The sequence below is a fragment of the Lemur catta genome, chromosome 2 (assembly GCF_020740605.2).
Source record: "Lemur catta isolate mLemCat1 chromosome 2, mLemCat1.pri, whole genome shotgun sequence".
NCBI classification, from domain to species: Eukaryota; Metazoa; Chordata; class Mammalia; order Primates; family Lemuridae; genus Lemur; species Lemur catta.
Genome location: NC_059129.1, coordinates 1,478,833 through 1,495,566, shown reverse-complemented (window position 1 = coordinate 1,495,566; position 16,734 = coordinate 1,478,833). Strand labels below are relative to the sequence as shown.

The following is a 16,734-nucleotide window of genomic DNA, read 5'->3' as shown; positions in this document are numbered from 1 at the left end:
ACTCCCCAGCCCCGCCCCGGCCCCGGCCCCGCCCCCGCCCGCTCCCAGGCACCGGGGCAGCGGGGCGCTGAGCAGAAGCCGGGCGCCCGCGGGCTGAGCGCGGCGCTGGCCGGGATGCGCGCCCGCCTGCGGCCCCCGCTCTCGGGCCAGGGCGCGGCGCGACCCCATGGCAGGTAGCGGTGGCCTGGGCGGCGGGGCCGGGGACGGCCAGAGCGCGGGGACCGGGCAGGGGGCCGCACTGCGGGCGCCCCGCGCGCCACTGCTGCTGGTGGCTCTGGTGCTCGGCGCCTACTGCCTCTGCGCTCTCCCGGGCCGCTGCCCTCCGGCCGCCCGCGGCCCCGCGCCCGCCCTCGCGCCCACCGAGCCGCCCCGCACCGCCCGCCGCCCCGGAGCGCGGGCTCTGCCAGTGGCCAGCGGCCCGGGCCTCCGGCGCTTCCCGCAGGCGCTCATCGTGGGCGTGAAGAAGGGCGGCACGCGCGCGCTGCTCGAGTTCCTGCGGCTGCACCCCGACGTCCGCGCGCTCGGCTTCGAGCCCCACTTCTTCGACAGATGCTACGCGCGCGGCCTCGCCTGGTACCGGTGAGCTCCCGGCGCACCCGCCCCGCGGCTTTGGTGCGCCCGGCGGTGCCTTCCTGGGAGGGCCTCGTGCGCGCCGGGGTCTCACTGGGCAGGCAGCGGGGCGAGGTCTCCGGGCAGGACCCCAAGGACGCAGCTCCGAAAGGAGGAGTGGTACCTGGTTGCGGGTCCCAGAAACTTTGGAAAGTTCGGGGAAAGCCCTGGTTCGGGTCTGCTGAGGGAACCAGCAAGAGCGGGGGAGGGGGTGCGATCCAGCCGGGAAGTAGTTTCAAGCCAGTGGGATTACTTGGGAGCGTTAGAAAGGCCTCCTGCTCAGTCGCCTCCTTGGCTGGGTCTCTCTGGGCATGTCTGCCCATCTGACCGCTGGCTAGTTACCCTAGGAAGGGGCCCCCAGGTTCCCTGCAGCCTCCCCAAGACCCCCGACCCTGGCCAGACCACCCTTGGTGGTCCTGGGAGTCTGGAGAAAGACCAGGCTTTAGGGAAGAAACTGCCTCTAAGTGGGGGTCCGAGGGCAGAGGTTCAGGCTCCAGCCTCAAGCATGGGGCTCTGTGGCTGCCCTACCCCCAACCCAGGAGGGACTTGGGGTGCCGTGGTGGAATGTGGGGAGCACCCCGTCCCAGCTAAGGCAGCCCGTCCTGGTGGCTGGTTATCCCCAAGCTTGGGCTGAGCCCCTGCCCAGGGTCACCTGGGGAATTAGTGCTGGGGGGGGGCAGTGGCAGGACCCAGACTCTTGGCTCCAGGTGCACCAGTCTGTGTTCTCAGATCCTCTTCCTCTGCCTTCCCCACCGCCATTTGCTAACTTTGCTTTTTGCATTAAAACTACTCTCGGGTTTGGAGGGCAGGCAGGGCGGGGCCTCTGTGAGAAGTGGGGGGTTGGCTCCTGAGCTTTGGGGGGTTGTGCTGCCAGGGGTCCAGGGAAGCCAGGTGGTGGTGCAGGGAAGATGAGGCCATCCTGGGCGCCTGGCCGAATGCTGCCATCCTCAGCTCAGGCTCCAGGGAGAGACCCCGGCCCCCTCCCGGACTGCAGCAGGGTTCACGCAGTCCTCCTCCCTGCAGCTCTAAGGACGGGGAGGAGGAGCAGTGACAGGGGAGAGGGGAGAGGGTTGAGGACAGGCAGCTAACTGGAGCGCAAACTTCAGAGCCCACCGACCCCAGAGCAAGAGCATCTCGGCTGGGTTTAGCTCTAGAAGGTTCTCAAAGAGCAAGGATTCTGAGGGCTCTGGCACTCGGTCTGGGGAGAATGGGGCCACAGACAGCCGGGGCCAGGCCGAGACTGGGGGTCAGATCCTCAGCCCTGGGAGGGGCTCTTGGGGACACTGATGCCCAGATGGGAGTGGGGGCTGTGCAGGAGACTGTAGCCCTGGGAGAGACTCTTTCTTCCTCATTTTTAGACCCCCACCTCCATGGGGGGAGGGGCGGGTTCAGAGGATTGGGAGGGATTGGCTCCCTTGGTCCCTGGCCCATTAATCTGGTGTGTCAGTCACTCACAAGTATCCCCAAACTCAGCCTTTGTTCATCTATTCACTCACTCACTGGCACCTTCTGTTTGCCAGGTGCTGGGGTCACCCCCTCACCAAGGCTTTGAGCTGGGAGGGGTGCCCGTCTGGGGCAGGTGGGGGCTACACTTTGGCCATAATACTTTGGAAAAGTAAGAGGAGGTGAGGGGGGTGTGGGTAGGGAAGGGGCTGCAATAGCAGTGGCTGGGGGGAGGAGGGGAGGGACATTCTGTGGGACTTACCCCCACTTGATCCTGGGGAGAGGCTCCGTGGATGGTGGGTGAGCCCCCAGCACTCTCTGGCACCTGTTCGGAGCATAACTGGTTTCCGCTGGGTCCCAGGCCCGCCTGATCGGCCCAGGAGAGGTCAGGGTGCCCAGTTAGCCCTGGCTGGCTGGAAGCCGCAGGGAAATGCACACCAGATGAGGTGGGCTCTGCGGAAGGGAGGGAGGGTCCCAGGGGCAGCTTGTCAGATGCTTGCCTGTAGGGGTCAGAGTCCTGCCCCTCACCCTCACTCCCAGAGCCCTCCCCCTCCATGCCAGCTGGGACAGACTTCTGAGGCCTGGGGAGGGTAAGTCATTGATCCCGGAGATCTCTGATCTCACAGCTGGTTTGTGTGAGAGTGGGCCCCGAAAGTTCTCGTTCCGCCTCCGTGTTCCTACACCCTTCCTCTGCGCGGGTCTGGGAGCATATTCCCCCCTGAGCTCTGACTTCCTTGGAGAGGAAGCATGCGGGGGTAGCATTTGCAGGAGCAGGGGGAGGGGTCTTCAGAGTCAGACGTGTCCGGTCTGGGAAAGGAGAGAGCATGGGCTCCTGGGGTCAATGCCAGAGTGAGGATGGGGGCCAGGGCTGGCGCCCTTCCCTGGGAGGGGCCCAAGGGATCTCTGCAGCAAGGCTGGGGGGGCACACTCCCCTTCTCATGACTTCTCCCTGGGGAAAGGGGGGGCCTGAGCTGGCTGCACCAGGCTGCAGCCCTGAGCCTCAGACCTTGGCGCTGACGCCACCCATGGCCTTTGAATTCATCCCCAGGGTGGCTGGGTGCTGTTCCCACGCGGTTTCCGGCTATGAGAGGTAGGGTGTGGGGTGCAGGGGTGCTGGGAGCAGCAGCAGAGCAGACACCTCCCTTCCAGCTGGGCCAGAGGGAGGTCGGCCCCTGCAGCCCTCTGTAGCCAGCGCAGGGGCGAGAGGGCCGAGGCCAGCGTCCCCCTCGGCACTTCCTGCTCGGTGGCTGAGCCTCAGCATGGGTGCCTTCGAAATGGGGCAGTGGGTGGGGTGGAGGGCACTTCCGCTCACTGTCACCAAGACGGAGGAAAAAGGATGGTCCCCAGGACTTCTGTGGACCAGCTCTCCCCGAGGCCTTGTTTTGAGGGTTGGGAGGCTCCTGTGCCGCCTACCCCAACGCTGCCCCGCCCGGGGAGGTGTCAGGGAGCCTGGCATTCTTGTCCACCACTGGGGAGCCAAGCACCCCAGGGCGTGGGTCTGTGCACCTGTGTGTGGCCTGGCCCGGGTTTTCTCGGGGAGGGGGAGGTTGAGCAGGAAGAGAAGACCCAGGCCCTGCCTCCTGCGGCCGAGTCTTGGGGCCACTTAGGTCAGCCTCCCGCTGGGGCCCGTCCTGGGGCTGTTGGGGCAGGGGCTGGGGGACCCCTCAGAGCACAGGAGGCAGGGCCAGGCAGGGCCAGGCATGGCCAGGCAGGGACGTCCCCTCCCTAGCACAGGTCCCCACAGCCTCTGTCTCTATTGACCCAGTTCTCAGCCCTCCCTGAGCTATTTGCTCAGCTGCCCCACCCTGCCGTGCCCCGCCCGACCTCACCCTGCGCGACCTGGCTGGCAGGTGCCGCCTCGGGACGCGGCCGGGGTGCCTGGGCCTGCCCGGGCAGGCGCTCAGGATGGGCTTCCCCAGGTTTGGGGCAGTCAAGGGGCTGTGGTCGGCCACCTCCCCCTGAACCTTGGGGTCGGGTCAGTTCCCTCCTCCCCTGGGTCAGAATGGGAGGCATTTCAGAAATGCCTGAGCCTGGCACCCTCAGCCTGGCACCCAGCGGCCAGGGTCTCAGGAAAGGTCCTCAGGCCAGGCACAGCCACGTCACTAACTTTTCTCAAACATGCTGGGCTCTGCTGATGGCCTTTTGGCATTTCGAGTCTGGGCCCAGGCTGATAGGAACTAGCAGGGCTGCAATCGAAGTCAGAGCAGGTGTAATTAAACTCAGGGGAGGGAGAGAGAGCGAGGGCTACTTCGTTGGGACATTTGTCAATAATTGATGCCTAATTTGGGGACACTGTCAGCCACCAAGTGAAAAGGTGACCTCGAGTGATTACACTGCAGTGGCTTGCAGGGCGGCCAGTCCAGGCGGGCTGGCCTCAGGGCTACTGGGTCTGGCAAGAGAGCAGTGCCAGGGTTGGGTGCATTGTAGCCCTGGGAGGGGTGGCTCTTGTGGGTGTGGACTGCCAGGATCTGAGGGAGCTGGCCCGTGGGGTGAGGGAGGGCAGTGCTTGTGCAGGGACAGTCCTGGGACGGTTGGTGGCAGAGAAGAGCATCCGGGCCCCACCCCATGACCATCGCACAGCGGCAGCAAAAGGGCAGCCCCGCCTCCCCGCCCAGGCTGCCCACGGCAAGCTAGGAGGGCTGGGCCTGAGCAGGGAGGGGGCCTGCCTGCCTTGGTGGCCTAGGCTCACTGGCAGGCCGGGGGCCCCTCTAGTGTGGAGGGGCCGTGTCAGCTCAGGCTGCCTCTCCTCCCCTCCGTCACACAGGAGCCTGATGCCGCGTACCCTGGACGGGCAGGTCACCATGGAGAAGACCCCCAGTTACTTCGTGACTCAAGAGGCCCCTCACCGCATCCACGGCATGTCCCCGGACACGAAGCTGATCGTGGTGGTGCGGAACCCTGTGACCCGGGCCATCTCCGACTATGCCCAGACGCTCTCCAAGACCCCAGGCCTGCCCAGCTTCCGCACCCTGGCCTTCCGCCATGGCCTGGGCCCCGTGGACGCCGCCTGGAGCGCCGTGCGCATCGGCCTGTACGCCCAGCACCTGGACAACTGGCTGCGCTACTTCCCCCTGTCCCACTTCCTGTTCGTCAGCGGGGAGCGCCTGGTCAGCGACCCAGCGGGAGAGGTCGGCCGCGTGCAGGACTTCCTGGGCCTCAAGCGAGTGGTCACGGACAAGCACTTCTACTTCAACGCCACCAAGGGCTTCCCCTGCCTCAAGAAGGCCCAGGGCAGCAGCCGGCCGCGCTGCCTGGGCAAGTCCAAGGGCCGGCCTCACCCGCGCGTGCCGCAGGCCGTGGTGCGGCGCCTGCAGGACTTCTACCGGCCCTTCAACCGCAAGTTCTACCAGATGACCGGCCAGGACTTCGGCTGGGACTGAGCCAGGGCCGGCCCCGCCTGGGGAGGCTCAGCAACTTTAATTTATGTCTGCTCACCCTGCCAGTGCAGGCTGCCTCCCGTGCGGGGTGAATATTTAAGAAATAAAGTTTGGATCTGGATTCTTCCATGTGACCTTGAGGATGGAGGGTGCAGGTGCCACCACCAGGGAAGTGGTGCACTGATCGCGTGCCCGGTGTCATCCAACACCTGTCCCTTAGACATCCTAAGAGGTGGGCAGTGTGCTTGGTTACACCTTTCAGGTGAGCATGTGAGGCTCAGAGACGCTTAGGGCCTGCCCATAGACACACAGCTTAGCCCTAGTGACTCTGGGGGCCGCCCTCGGGCTGTCTTCTCGACCGGGGGCTGCACCCACGGCCTCCACTAATCCCGTGTCCTGGTGCAGGGTGGGGGGCTCTTCCTTAAGGAAGCCTCATGGAATGGCCCCAGTGTAGCAGTGAGTGCTGGTGTCTGTTGCAGTAGGGCCCGCCACTGCCTAGGCCCCGCCCATGGCCAGGCCCCGCCCACTCCCGCAGTTCTGCTGCGTTTTTCCTGTGCCCTCCCCCCTGGGTGGGGCTGCAACCAATGCCCATCTGCAGCCCAGCTGCCCGCTCCTAAGCTCCTAACGGAGTCAGGCCAGACCCAGGCAGGCTGGGGTGCCCAGTCCACCCCTCTCCTCGGGAACGTGAGGGCCCCCTCAGTAATAACCCTTACCTGCTCCTGGCCAGGTACCCACCAGCTGCCCTGACAATGACCTCAGGGGCTGCCGGGCTTGTCACAGGTCCTGGCTGTGGTCTCTGCACCCCAGGCCGCTCCTTTGGTCTCATGGCCCTTCCTGGGTGCTGACGTGGCCTTTCTACCTCTGGCTGCTTGGAGCCACTCCCTGCCCTGGGACCCAGGGACACAGGCAGTGGGGGGGGACTTGCAGGGAGGGGCAGCCTGTCAGCCTCCACCCCCCTCTGGCTGACCCTCAAGGTCGGCTGTGGCCCCACCAGTCACCAGGGCCACTGTCTTTGTCATGGGACCTCATCGGTTGTGTGGACGTGGTGGGGTGGGGGGTGGGAGACCTGCTCCTGCTCCTACTAGTTTCTGGGTCCCCTGGACAATCTCCTCTGGACCTGCCCCAAGGGGCCAGCCCCGTCTGTGCCCCCCGCCTCCCCCCGGTCCCAGGCCAGGCCAGAGGCAGGGCCAGGAGCTGGTTCTGGGCTCCCCTCCCAGCACCCAAGGAGCAACCGCAGTCACGCGTGGTGGGTGGCTGTGGGCCCAGATGTGTGCACAGCCCCGACCCTCCTCCCCACCTCGGACCTTGGGCCTGGGAGGAGGAGAAAGGGCTGGCCTGACTTCCAGCAACCATGGAGGGGACAGACTCCACTTGGGAACCCCTGCTGGGTGGGGAGCCGTGGGCTTGGTGGCTCCATTCCCATCCTCTGCGCTGATGCCCCCCGTAAAGACTGGGCACAGTGGCCTGCCCTGGGTGGTGGGAGTCGGAGCAGGCAGGACAGCCCCTGACATAGTTCCCAGCCAGTGCACGAACATTTCCTCTCCCTGGACCCGCCCTTCTCGCATCTGGACAGTTTCAGGGCCTCTCACGGTGCCCCAGCACCACTTGTGTTCTACGCTGAGCTGTCGCAGTGGCAGCCAGAGGGGTGTCTTCAGGGCAAACCAGGTCCTGTTATTTTATTTATTTATTTATTTTTTGAGACAGAGTCTCACTCTGTTGCCTGGGCTAGAGGTCCGTGGTGTCAGCCTAGCTCACAGCAACCTCAAACTCCTGGGCTCAAGCGATCCTCCTGCCTCAGCCTCCCAAGTAGCTGGGACTACAGGCATGTGCCACCATGCCCGGCTAATTTTTCTCTATATATTTTTAGCTGTCCATATAATTTCTTTCTATTTTTAGTAGAGATGGGGTCTCGCTCTTGCTCAGGCTGGTCACGAACTCCTGAGCTCAAACAATCCACCCGCCTCGGCCTCCCAGAGTGCTAGGATTACAGGCGTGAGCCAGTGCTCCCGGCCAAGATCCTGTTATTTTAAAATGCTCCAATCCCCATCCCCACCACTTCTAGGATGAAGACTAGATGCCTGACCACAGCTGTGAAGGCCCTCTAGGGGTTGCCCCCTAATCCTGCATGCTCCCCGTGCCCCCACAGTCCTGCCTTACTGGCCCCTGCCAGCTCCTTCCACCTGCTTTCTGACCTCACGGCCTTTGCACATGCTGTTCCCTCTGCCTGGAATGCCTTTCCCTGCAGAAGGTGCAGCCTTGGAACAGAGAGCCGCGCTCTCACTTGGGCTCCCTGCTTCCTCCCTACGTTTAGAGTTCCTTTTCTGAGCCCAGGCAAGTGACCCACTTTCCCCCTCCTGAGCCTTCTGGGGTGCAGAGCTGGAGGGGTGTTGGCTTGCCCGGTGCCAGGGCCTGGGCCCAGGGCGTGGAGGGCTGACTCTGGAAGCAGAACGTGCTGCTCCCCCCAGCGTGGAAACTTTGCCAGACCACTGAGGCCTGTGCGCGGTGCCCAGCTGTGCCTCAGCTCACACTGAGGGCAGATGTGGGGGGTGGGGCTCCTGGGGAGAGTCATCAGCCTTTAATTAAAGTCCCTAAATTGCTTCCCCTGCTGCTCCATGAGTTTTCCATGTTGGAATGTTCCAGATGGGGCGAGAAGTGCTGATTCAACCACCCTCTTCCTGTTCTGCGCAGTGGAGGAGAGGGGCCCTGGAGCCCCTCTCTAGCCCTCCTACCCCGGCAGACCGAGAGGGTGGGTAGGGGGGTCCTCACAGCCCTGGGAGTTCAGGAGGGGGCAGGGAACCTGAGAGGGGCTGCTTCCACCTGGAGGGTCCTCACTCACTCCAGACCTCCTGGCCTCAGCTGGTCCAGGCTCGGGCACCATGGTGGGTCTGGGTGGCACACGGCGGGCACCGGAAGCCCTGCACAGACCCTGGCCCAGGTGCCCCAGTATCCAGCTGGAGACAAGGAAGCGGCTGGCTCCTGGACCCGCCTCCCTGTAGGCCCAAAAGAACCTTCCTCCCAGAAGCCTGGTCCTGGGTGAGGAAGGAGGCTCTGGCTGAGCCAGCAGCTGCCCTACCCCCTTCTCACGTGTCACCCTCCTGCAAAGCCTCCCTCCCTCCCCCGGGGCCCCACCAGCCTCTTGGGTAAAGGCAGAAGCTGGGGCAGTGCCTGCTGTCCCCTGCCCTGCTCCCAGACAGGCCTGAGGCCTGGGCCTCCCTGTGGGCAGAGCGCTGGGAAGATGGCTGGTTCGGGGGATAGTGAGCGAAAGAGCCCACAGCTGGGTTCATTCTCTCAGCTGACAGGTGCCGAGGGGCTGGCATTCGTGGCTCCGAGGATGCCCCAGCCAGCAGGGCAGGTTCTGTCCCTGTCCTCACAGGTGTGTGTGTGACAGAACAAACCACCAAGCGACCGAAAGCAAAGCGCTGGCTGCAGAGTGTGACGGGCACCAGGCAGCACGCATAAGGGACCAGACTGGGAGCTGCCCCGGTGGGACAGGTGACCGTTTCCCTGCAGGTGGGCAGCAGGCGCCTCGAGGCGGTGACAGACGGGCAGTGTCGGGTGATGGAGGGTGGTTAAGAAAAATTCCGGCAGTAAAACGGGCCCTGCACGTAGATGCCCCAAAGAGTTAAGGCCAGGGACGCGAGCAGACACCGGCACTCCACGTTCACGCAGCGCCGTTCACGGGGGCCAGGGGTGGAAACGACCCAGGTGTCCCCGGACAGATGGTCTCCGCGCACGGTGCGATGTCGTCAGCCACAAAAAGCAGCGAAGCACTGACCCCTGCCGTTAGTACGACGTGGACAGACCTCGAACACTCGGTGCTGAGTGAACAGGCCGGCACGGAGGGGCCCGCGGTTCGCGTCCACGCGGGTGAAACGCCCGGAGTCGGCGCCTCCGCAGAGCCGGGAGCAGCCGGGCCGGGGAGGGCGTGTCGCGAGTCAGCGCTTAGCCGCTACGGGCTGTTCCTCTGGGGTCATGAAACTGTCTTGCAGTTAGGTAGAGGTGGTGGCTAGACAGGTGGCGGTTGTTAAAAAGGTTAAATTACGGCTAAACTGGGCCTTCACCTTCGCTCGCCCAGCCGGAGCGCGCCCCGCCCTGCGAGCGCATGCGCGGTGAGTGCCCGGTGCAGGTGCACCGCTTTTTCCCTTTGATACCTGATTTTTACTGTGCCTTCGTCGGTGTTTAGACACGTTTAGACACACGAACGCCTCCCACTGTGTCACGGCTGCCTGCAGCGTCCGCCACGGTAACGTGCTGCACAGGTTCGCAGCCCGGCAGCAACAGGCCGTGCCATGTGGCCCAGGCGTGTGGCAGGCTGAGCCATCTAGGTTCGTGTAGGGACACTCTGTGACGTTCACACAAGGACGAAATTGCCACATGGTGCGTTTCTCAGAAGGCGTCCCGTCGTTAGGTGACGCAGGACTGTACTCACATTGCCCGGCAGGAGGGGAAGGCCTGCCACCCAGGGCCTGGGGACGCGCCAGGGGCGGTCAGCAGGTGGTCAGGAGTGAGGGGAAGCTGAGGCCAGAACCTTCACTGGGGTTTCTACGGGGAAGGCACAGCTGGGCTGGGGAAACCATTCAGCACCGGTAGTTTGAATAATTCTGGTGGCCCTGGGGCATGGCCTGGGTGACTCAGGGCAGGGGAGGTTGGTGTGTCACGTGAGAGTTAGGTAGGGAGGTGGTCAGAGGCTGGACCATGGGTGGCAGGGAGATGTGGACAACGTGGCTGCGGTTCGGCGGTGGAAGTCACGAGTGCCAAATGGACTAAGGCAGAGCCTGAGAAAACGCAGGACACCAGCCTTACGTCCGAGGCTTCCTGCCATGGGCTGTTCCCTTCGGAGCCCTGGCCCCTTGCCAAGCCCTGGACTGCAGCCCCTGCCTTGGGGACTTGTCTCAGATGGGAACTGGGTCCCGGCGCAGCTGGGGCCCTGGGCTGGGCACAGGTTGGTGGCACTGTGGCCCTCCCGGAGCCTGGCTGGTCCTGCAGCAGCCCACCTCGCTGGCCTCCCAGGGCAGGGCAGTGAGTCCAGGGAAGATCTGTGGGCCGCGCTGGGGGCACAGTGTGGGCCAGGCCTGCTGGCCTGGGCAAAAGAGGTTTGCTCCAAACCCCGGGGGCAGGGGGGTTGAGGATGGTTCCTGGAGGCTGGCCAGTCTGCCGAGGTCAGAGGCAGGGCCACCCGCTGGACAAGGAGCCAAGCCTGCGTCTTCAATCTGTGCGCAGGGCCTGGCCTGGAACGCAGCTAGTTCTCGGGGGACTCTGGCCACGGCGGCCAGCAGGGAGACTGGACAGGCAGCAGACCACCAAGGCCACGCAGACCTTCAGGTGCATGTGCCGCCTGCAGCCCCCGAGCCCTGCTGCCTGTGGAGGATGAGGAGACTGCTGTGATCCCCGCGACACGCATTGCCCAGGCTTCCAGGGACATCAGAAGACGAGGACCCTGCTCCCGCCCAAGGCTGTGAGGCCGAGGAATTCCTTTCAAGCTGCTTAATCGGAGCCACATTGCGAGTGCCTTTTGCTGGAAGAGCCGTTCGAAAACAGTCAGTTAACCAAAACAGTTCATGCGAAACTGTTGCCAGAAGGATTTCGTACCGGCATCCTGATTACGGGGAGAACGACGAGCTTTCCCGTTGGGCAACAGCAAACAACCGGAGATCGTGTTCCGACTGCGACTCTGGTCTCCGTGCTGCCGGAGGGCCCCGCGCAGGGGCAGGCGTCGGCTGCACTGGGCGGCCCCCCACGGCCAGATCCTGTCATCTCCCTTCCGTCCCCCCCTCCCCCGAGCAAGGACGGGCTATCTGATGGGAAGCCAGTCCTGGGGCCGGCGCTGGGACTGCTGCAGGGAAGCCTGTCCCCCTCGGAGATGACAGCAGGGGAGAGGCCTCCTGCCAAACACACCGACTTTGAGAGGAGAAGCATCCGGAGACTGGCCCCTGGTTTCACCATCTGGGCTCCAGTTGGGAAGGGGGAGCCCCCTTGTGCAGGGGTGACGCAGGGGCCAGTGCTTCTGCCGCTGGCTGGTCCTGCTGGGGGCCCAGTGCGGTGCCCTGCCCCTTCCTGCCGCGACATCCAACCCTGCCCTGCAGACTCAGGCGGCGGCTGTCTATGTCGGCCTCCCGGCAGCAGTTGGAGGGTCGTGTGAGTTACATGCCAGGAAAGTTTCTGGGACATTTCTAGTCCTGTGACACACGTGGTGAGACTCAGGCAGGCCTCACCCTTCAGGGCCCGTGTTCTTTGCGTTCCCCTCACGGCCGTCCTGGAGCGAAGCCGGACACCAGCAAACCCTCATGGAGGCTCCGCCTGGACAGTCGGGAAGCGAGGCCACCGGGCTTAGCTGCCAGAGGGGCCCGTCGTGGGTTGAATGGTGCCCCCCAAATTCACATCTACCCAGAACTACGAATGTGACTTAATTTGGAAATTGGGTCTTTGCAGAGGCAATTGGTTTAAGATCTTGAGATGAAATCATCCTGGACTTAAGGTGGGCCCTAAACCTAATGTCCTTTCAAGAGGGGGTGAGGACACAGAGACACCCAGTGAGGGACTTGTGCTCCACCCAGCACAGCAAGAGCTCCTGGGCAGAGCCCAGCGATTTCACAGAGTGGGCGGTGATGCCACTGCTGCCGGCCAGCACCAGGCTGTCCAGCCCCCTGGCACCATGTCGGTGTGCCCACCACCCTCCCGCCCACTCACAAAGGCCAGTCCCTGCTCTTCCTGAGAAGAAACTCAATTCCCGACAGACTCAAAGACAACAAAATCAGCCAGGGCAGGTGAGCGGGCTGTGCCACCTCCCTGGCGGGTGTGGGGCTGTGTTCCCACGGACCCTACGGCCCATGCCTGGCAAGACTCCGCCCGGAGTCACAGCAGGACAGGTGTTGGGGGGTCAGCGTCAGGGACCATTTTCATCTGGATTTTCTTTCTTTTTTTTTTTTTTTTGAGATGGGGTCTTGCTATGTTGCCCAGGCTGGTCTTGAACTCCTGGCATAAAGATTCTCCTGCCTTGGTCTCCCAAAGTGCTGGGATTGGCCTCCCACTGCACCTGGCCCAATTCATCCAGATTTTATTAACCTAATTAAGGAAGGGCCTAGAAGCAGAGGGAAGGTGGTCATCATGGGAGGTGCACGGACCCATCAGACAGGAGGTGTCACCCGTCACCCCCCCTTGCCCCAGCCTCTCCATCGTGACGCCGCTGAGGAGGCTTGTTGGCTGCTGTTCCCGCCGAGAATCTCTGTTCCGATCATTCCACACATGCTCCTCATGCCAGGCCCTGGGCCCGGCGGTGCTTTGGAACAGAGCAGAAGTGGCCCCTGCCTGGCAGAGGGTCGGGTCTGTCTGGGAAGGAGACGGACGACAGACGGTCACCCCCACACTATCTGACAGACGCCAGGCAGGGGGAGGCCGTTCCAGCAGGGGAATGTAGTTGGCTAAAACGCAGCCCCCAGAGATGCCCACGTCCCGTCTGCAGAACCTGCGAACAGCCCTCACGTGGGAAAGGCTGTATAGGTGCGGTTAGGTTAGCGTCTTTCCATGAGGAGATCACCCTGGATTAGCCGGGGACCAGCCCAATGTCGTCACAGGGACTCTCGAGAGAGGGAGGCAGGAGGGTCAGAGCCAGAGAAGGGGACGCGAGGACAGAGACAAAGGTCTGAGCGATGCCAGGGAGGGCCGGGAGCCTGGCAGCCTGGGAGCCGGGCAGGGTGGCAGCCCTTCTTCCCCAGAGCCTGCAGAAGCCACGCTTCCGGCTCCAAAACTGCAAGAGAGTAAATCTGCTTTGTTTTAAGTCACAGCGTTTCTGGTAATTGGTTCCAATAGCAACAGGGAAGCAGGGGCTCAGTGACCTTCCCGGAGAAGCTGACGTTGGGGCTGAGACCTGCGGGCCGGGTGGAGGCAGCAGGCAGAAAGCCGACGCAGCGTTCCTGGCAGAGCGAATGGCACGTGCAGAGGCCGGGGCTGGGAGGACTCCCGGGCCCTCAGAACAGCGGTTCTCAAACTTTCTGGCCTCAGAACCCTTTCACGCTCTTAAGAATTCTTGGAGGCCTCACAGAGCTTTTGTTTCTGTGGATTCTATCCAGGGCTAGCTACATAATTTGCAGGGCTCAGTGCAAAATGAAAACGCAGGGCCTCTTTCCCAAAAAGCAGGAAAAGATTACTGGGAATGGTACTAAAATAGTTTCCACAATCTCTCTCTTTCCTCCTCTCTCTGTCTTGACTTGTCAAAGGGGTTCTATGTGTTATTTAAGGTCACTCTAAGTAAAGAAAAATAAAATATTTAAAATAGGAACATAAATTTTACCATTCATATTTATATTATGCAATGCCAGTTTAAATGCAAAAGAGAGAGCATTTAACTGGTATTCAGGGTCACTGAAATGATACAATTTGTATTTTTTAGCTTGTCCCCAGAGGGTCCCTGGAGCAGGCCAGACTTGCATTGACCACAGACCCCAGTCAGGGCCAGGGAGGTTGGAAGAGGGAAGAGGCACGGAGCTGGCCTGAGGGGGGATTCCCAGGGCTGAGGACACTTACAGGGTGACTGAGAACACTGGGACGCGCTGGGGGCCTGGTGACTCACAGGAGGCGTGTCCACACTCCCACCTGACAGCCAGTGCCCCTCTGCCAGCCTAGGGTGGACGCCCGGTGCCCCAGCTGGGATGTGCTGAGCCAGGCGTCTGCTCCGGAGGTGTCCACGAGAGGATGGGTGACCTCCAAGGGTCTTTAAGCTCCACGCCGGCCACGCAGGTCCCTGGGTGGAGGTGGGCAGGAAGCTCACACCTGCCCCCCGACATTTAGGATCGAGATGTGAGGGAGAGTGGGCTGCTCGGGAACCCCAGCGAAGGGAGTCTTTCAAGGGGAGGTGATCAGCTGTGCCAAGTTAGTGCAGGTGTGTCACCCTCGGCACTGTTGACATTGGGGCTATCCTGTGCATTGTAGGGTGCTTAGCGGTGTCCCCGGCCACCACCCACTAGAGGCCAGTAGCACCCCCAAGTTGTGACAAAATTGTCCCCAGATATCACAAAGTGTCCCACAGGGGACAAAATCACCGCTGGTTAGATGGATTTAGCAACATGGGGCCTGTTTTAATTGCCTCTTGATTCACCTGTTGGTGAGAGAGGAACTCCCACCCTAGGGCTGAGGGCAGACAAACGCCTGACGCCCGATGCTGGGCCCACGAGCTCGCCAGCAGTTTTTAGTCACGTACACTCATGGCCCAGGGGACGGGGACGCCGCACACTGCACCAGGCCCCAGGGAGTTGCGCCTGGGAACACAGTGAACCAGCAGGGCCCGTGGGAGGCGGCTGTGTAGTACCAGGAGGGTGGGACGTCCCTGGATCCCGCAGGAGGATGCAACAGGCTTCTGTGAATAAGTCCCAGATGAGCCGGGATTGTGCTCTGTTTGACAAGGGGGGTTGTTTGACTGGGGGACCCTTTCCCTCCCAATTTCAGACATCAGGGCGGCACATGACACCGGGGCCTCAACTCAGGCCTGTCCCACTCCGCAGCCAGTTCCTGGGGATAAACGAGGGTCCCCTGCTGGGTCGATGCGTGAGCCCAGCCTGTGGCTTCTCCCTCCAGGGGCCCAGGGTATGGGCCTCGGGACTCATTCTTTCCTCCCAGTCACCTGACTGCTTCCTTTGATTCCCTTTTCTAAATTGTGTTCACCTGTGCAAATATTTGTGCTCCGCCTAGCCGGCTGCTGCCGGGCCCTTAAGGTCGCTGGAGCTGGCGCTGGCGCAGAGCTGCATCTGGGGGAGAGCGTGTCTCACAACCTCTGCTTGTTTAATTCTTTCCTCTCCCCGGGGACACGCATGTGTCTGTTCACTGACAGCACGCACAGGCTGTATTTAAAACGAGATTAAGAACAATATCACCGCGCAATTCTGGAAATATCACAGCTGGAAGGTGGAGTCCATGCCCGGTCATGAGCACACTTGCACCCGGCAGCCAAGAGCTCTCCACGGCTGGGGACGCGGCGCCAGTCGAGATTCCTGTCCAGCAGCGAGGACACTGCGTCGTCTGGGCCAGCGCTGCTCCAATACCCTCCTCTGATTCCCTAAGGTCCTCCGAGGACTGAAGGCGCGTCTCCCTTTCCCTCCTGGAAGCTAAACAGCAGCGGTGGGTCCAGCAGAGAGAATGTTTCCTCCACCCTTGCAGGGGCCAGTGGCACTGGGCTGCGGGGTTTGTCCCCGCAGCTCTGATCCCGGCTGCAGGCACCTTGTCCGTTTGTGCCCCGGACAGATGGGCAGGAAATCAATGGTTTTGCTCTGCTGACACACAGCGCCGGAGACCATTAAACACCACCGACACAATTATTCCCCATGAAGATGTAGCTATTGATGTAACAGTTATAAGGATGACACGCAGGACACTTGGACAGTGACAGCTGGGGGTAGTCTGCTTTTGCCAGAAAATCGGGGGAGGAGTTGAGCTTTTCTTTTTCCTCTTTTTTTGTACTTTAAAAACTGTATTATGAAGTACAGTTGACCCTCGGATGACACGGTTTGAACTGTACGGGGCCACTTGTACATGGAGTGTTTTCAATAAAAGTTACACCGAGTGTGCCCCTCCTAACCCCCTCCACCTCTGCCACCCCTGAGACAGCAGGGCCAGCCCCTCCTCTTCCTCCTCCTCAGCTGACTCAACGTGAAGACGACGGGGATGAAGGCCCATACGATGACCCACTTCCACTTAATAGCACATATGTTTTCTCTTCCCTATGATTTTCTTAGTAACGGTTTTTTCTCTAGCTGACTTTATTGTAAAAATATAGTATATAATACATGTAACATACAACATGTGTGTTAATCAACTGTTTGTTGTCAGTAAGGCTTCCGCTCAACGGTAGGCAAGTAGCGGTTACGTTTTTGGGGAGTCAGAAGTTTCGTGTGGATTTTTGACTACGTGGGGGGCAGTGCCCCTCGGCCCTGAGCTGTTCAAGGCTCAGCGGTAGTTTGCACCTCTGGGAGGGTTGCAAGGGTAGTTCGGAGGGTTCCAGCTTCCTCTCCTCCCTGTCCGTGTCCTACCGAACCACAGTGCGGCTGACAAGGCGCCGACAGCTATCACGGTCATGGCGCTAGCAGCTGAACTGCGACTCTGTTTGGATGGCACCAGTTTTTCCTCCAATGTCCTTTTCTGTTCCGAAATCCCACATGACATCTGGTTGTCTCCTTAATCCCCTCTGGTCTGTGACGGATTTTTAGTCTCTTCTCTTCTTTTGTGACCTTGTCCCTTCTGAAGAGCACTGTTCAGGGTTTTATAGAATGTGCCTCGGGTGGCTTTGCCTGATGCTCTCTTAGGGTCAGATCGAGGTTCT

General features: G+C 61.7%; 1 protein-coding gene across 1 annotated transcript; it reads left to right on the top strand.

Moving 5' to 3' along the window:
• Positions 1-75: 75 nt before the first annotated feature.
• On the top strand, positions 76-5,550 carry HS3ST6 (heparan sulfate-glucosamine 3-sulfotransferase 6). The gene is made up of 2 exons (XM_045541133.1): positions 76-579; positions 4,817-5,550. Exons 1-2 carry the CDS (start codon positions 167-169, stop codon positions 5,430-5,432), a joined length of 1,029 nt encoding a protein of 342 aa, XP_045397089.1. The 5' UTR covers positions 76-166; the 3' UTR covers positions 5,433-5,550.
• Positions 5,551-16,734: the final 11,184 nt, after the last annotated feature.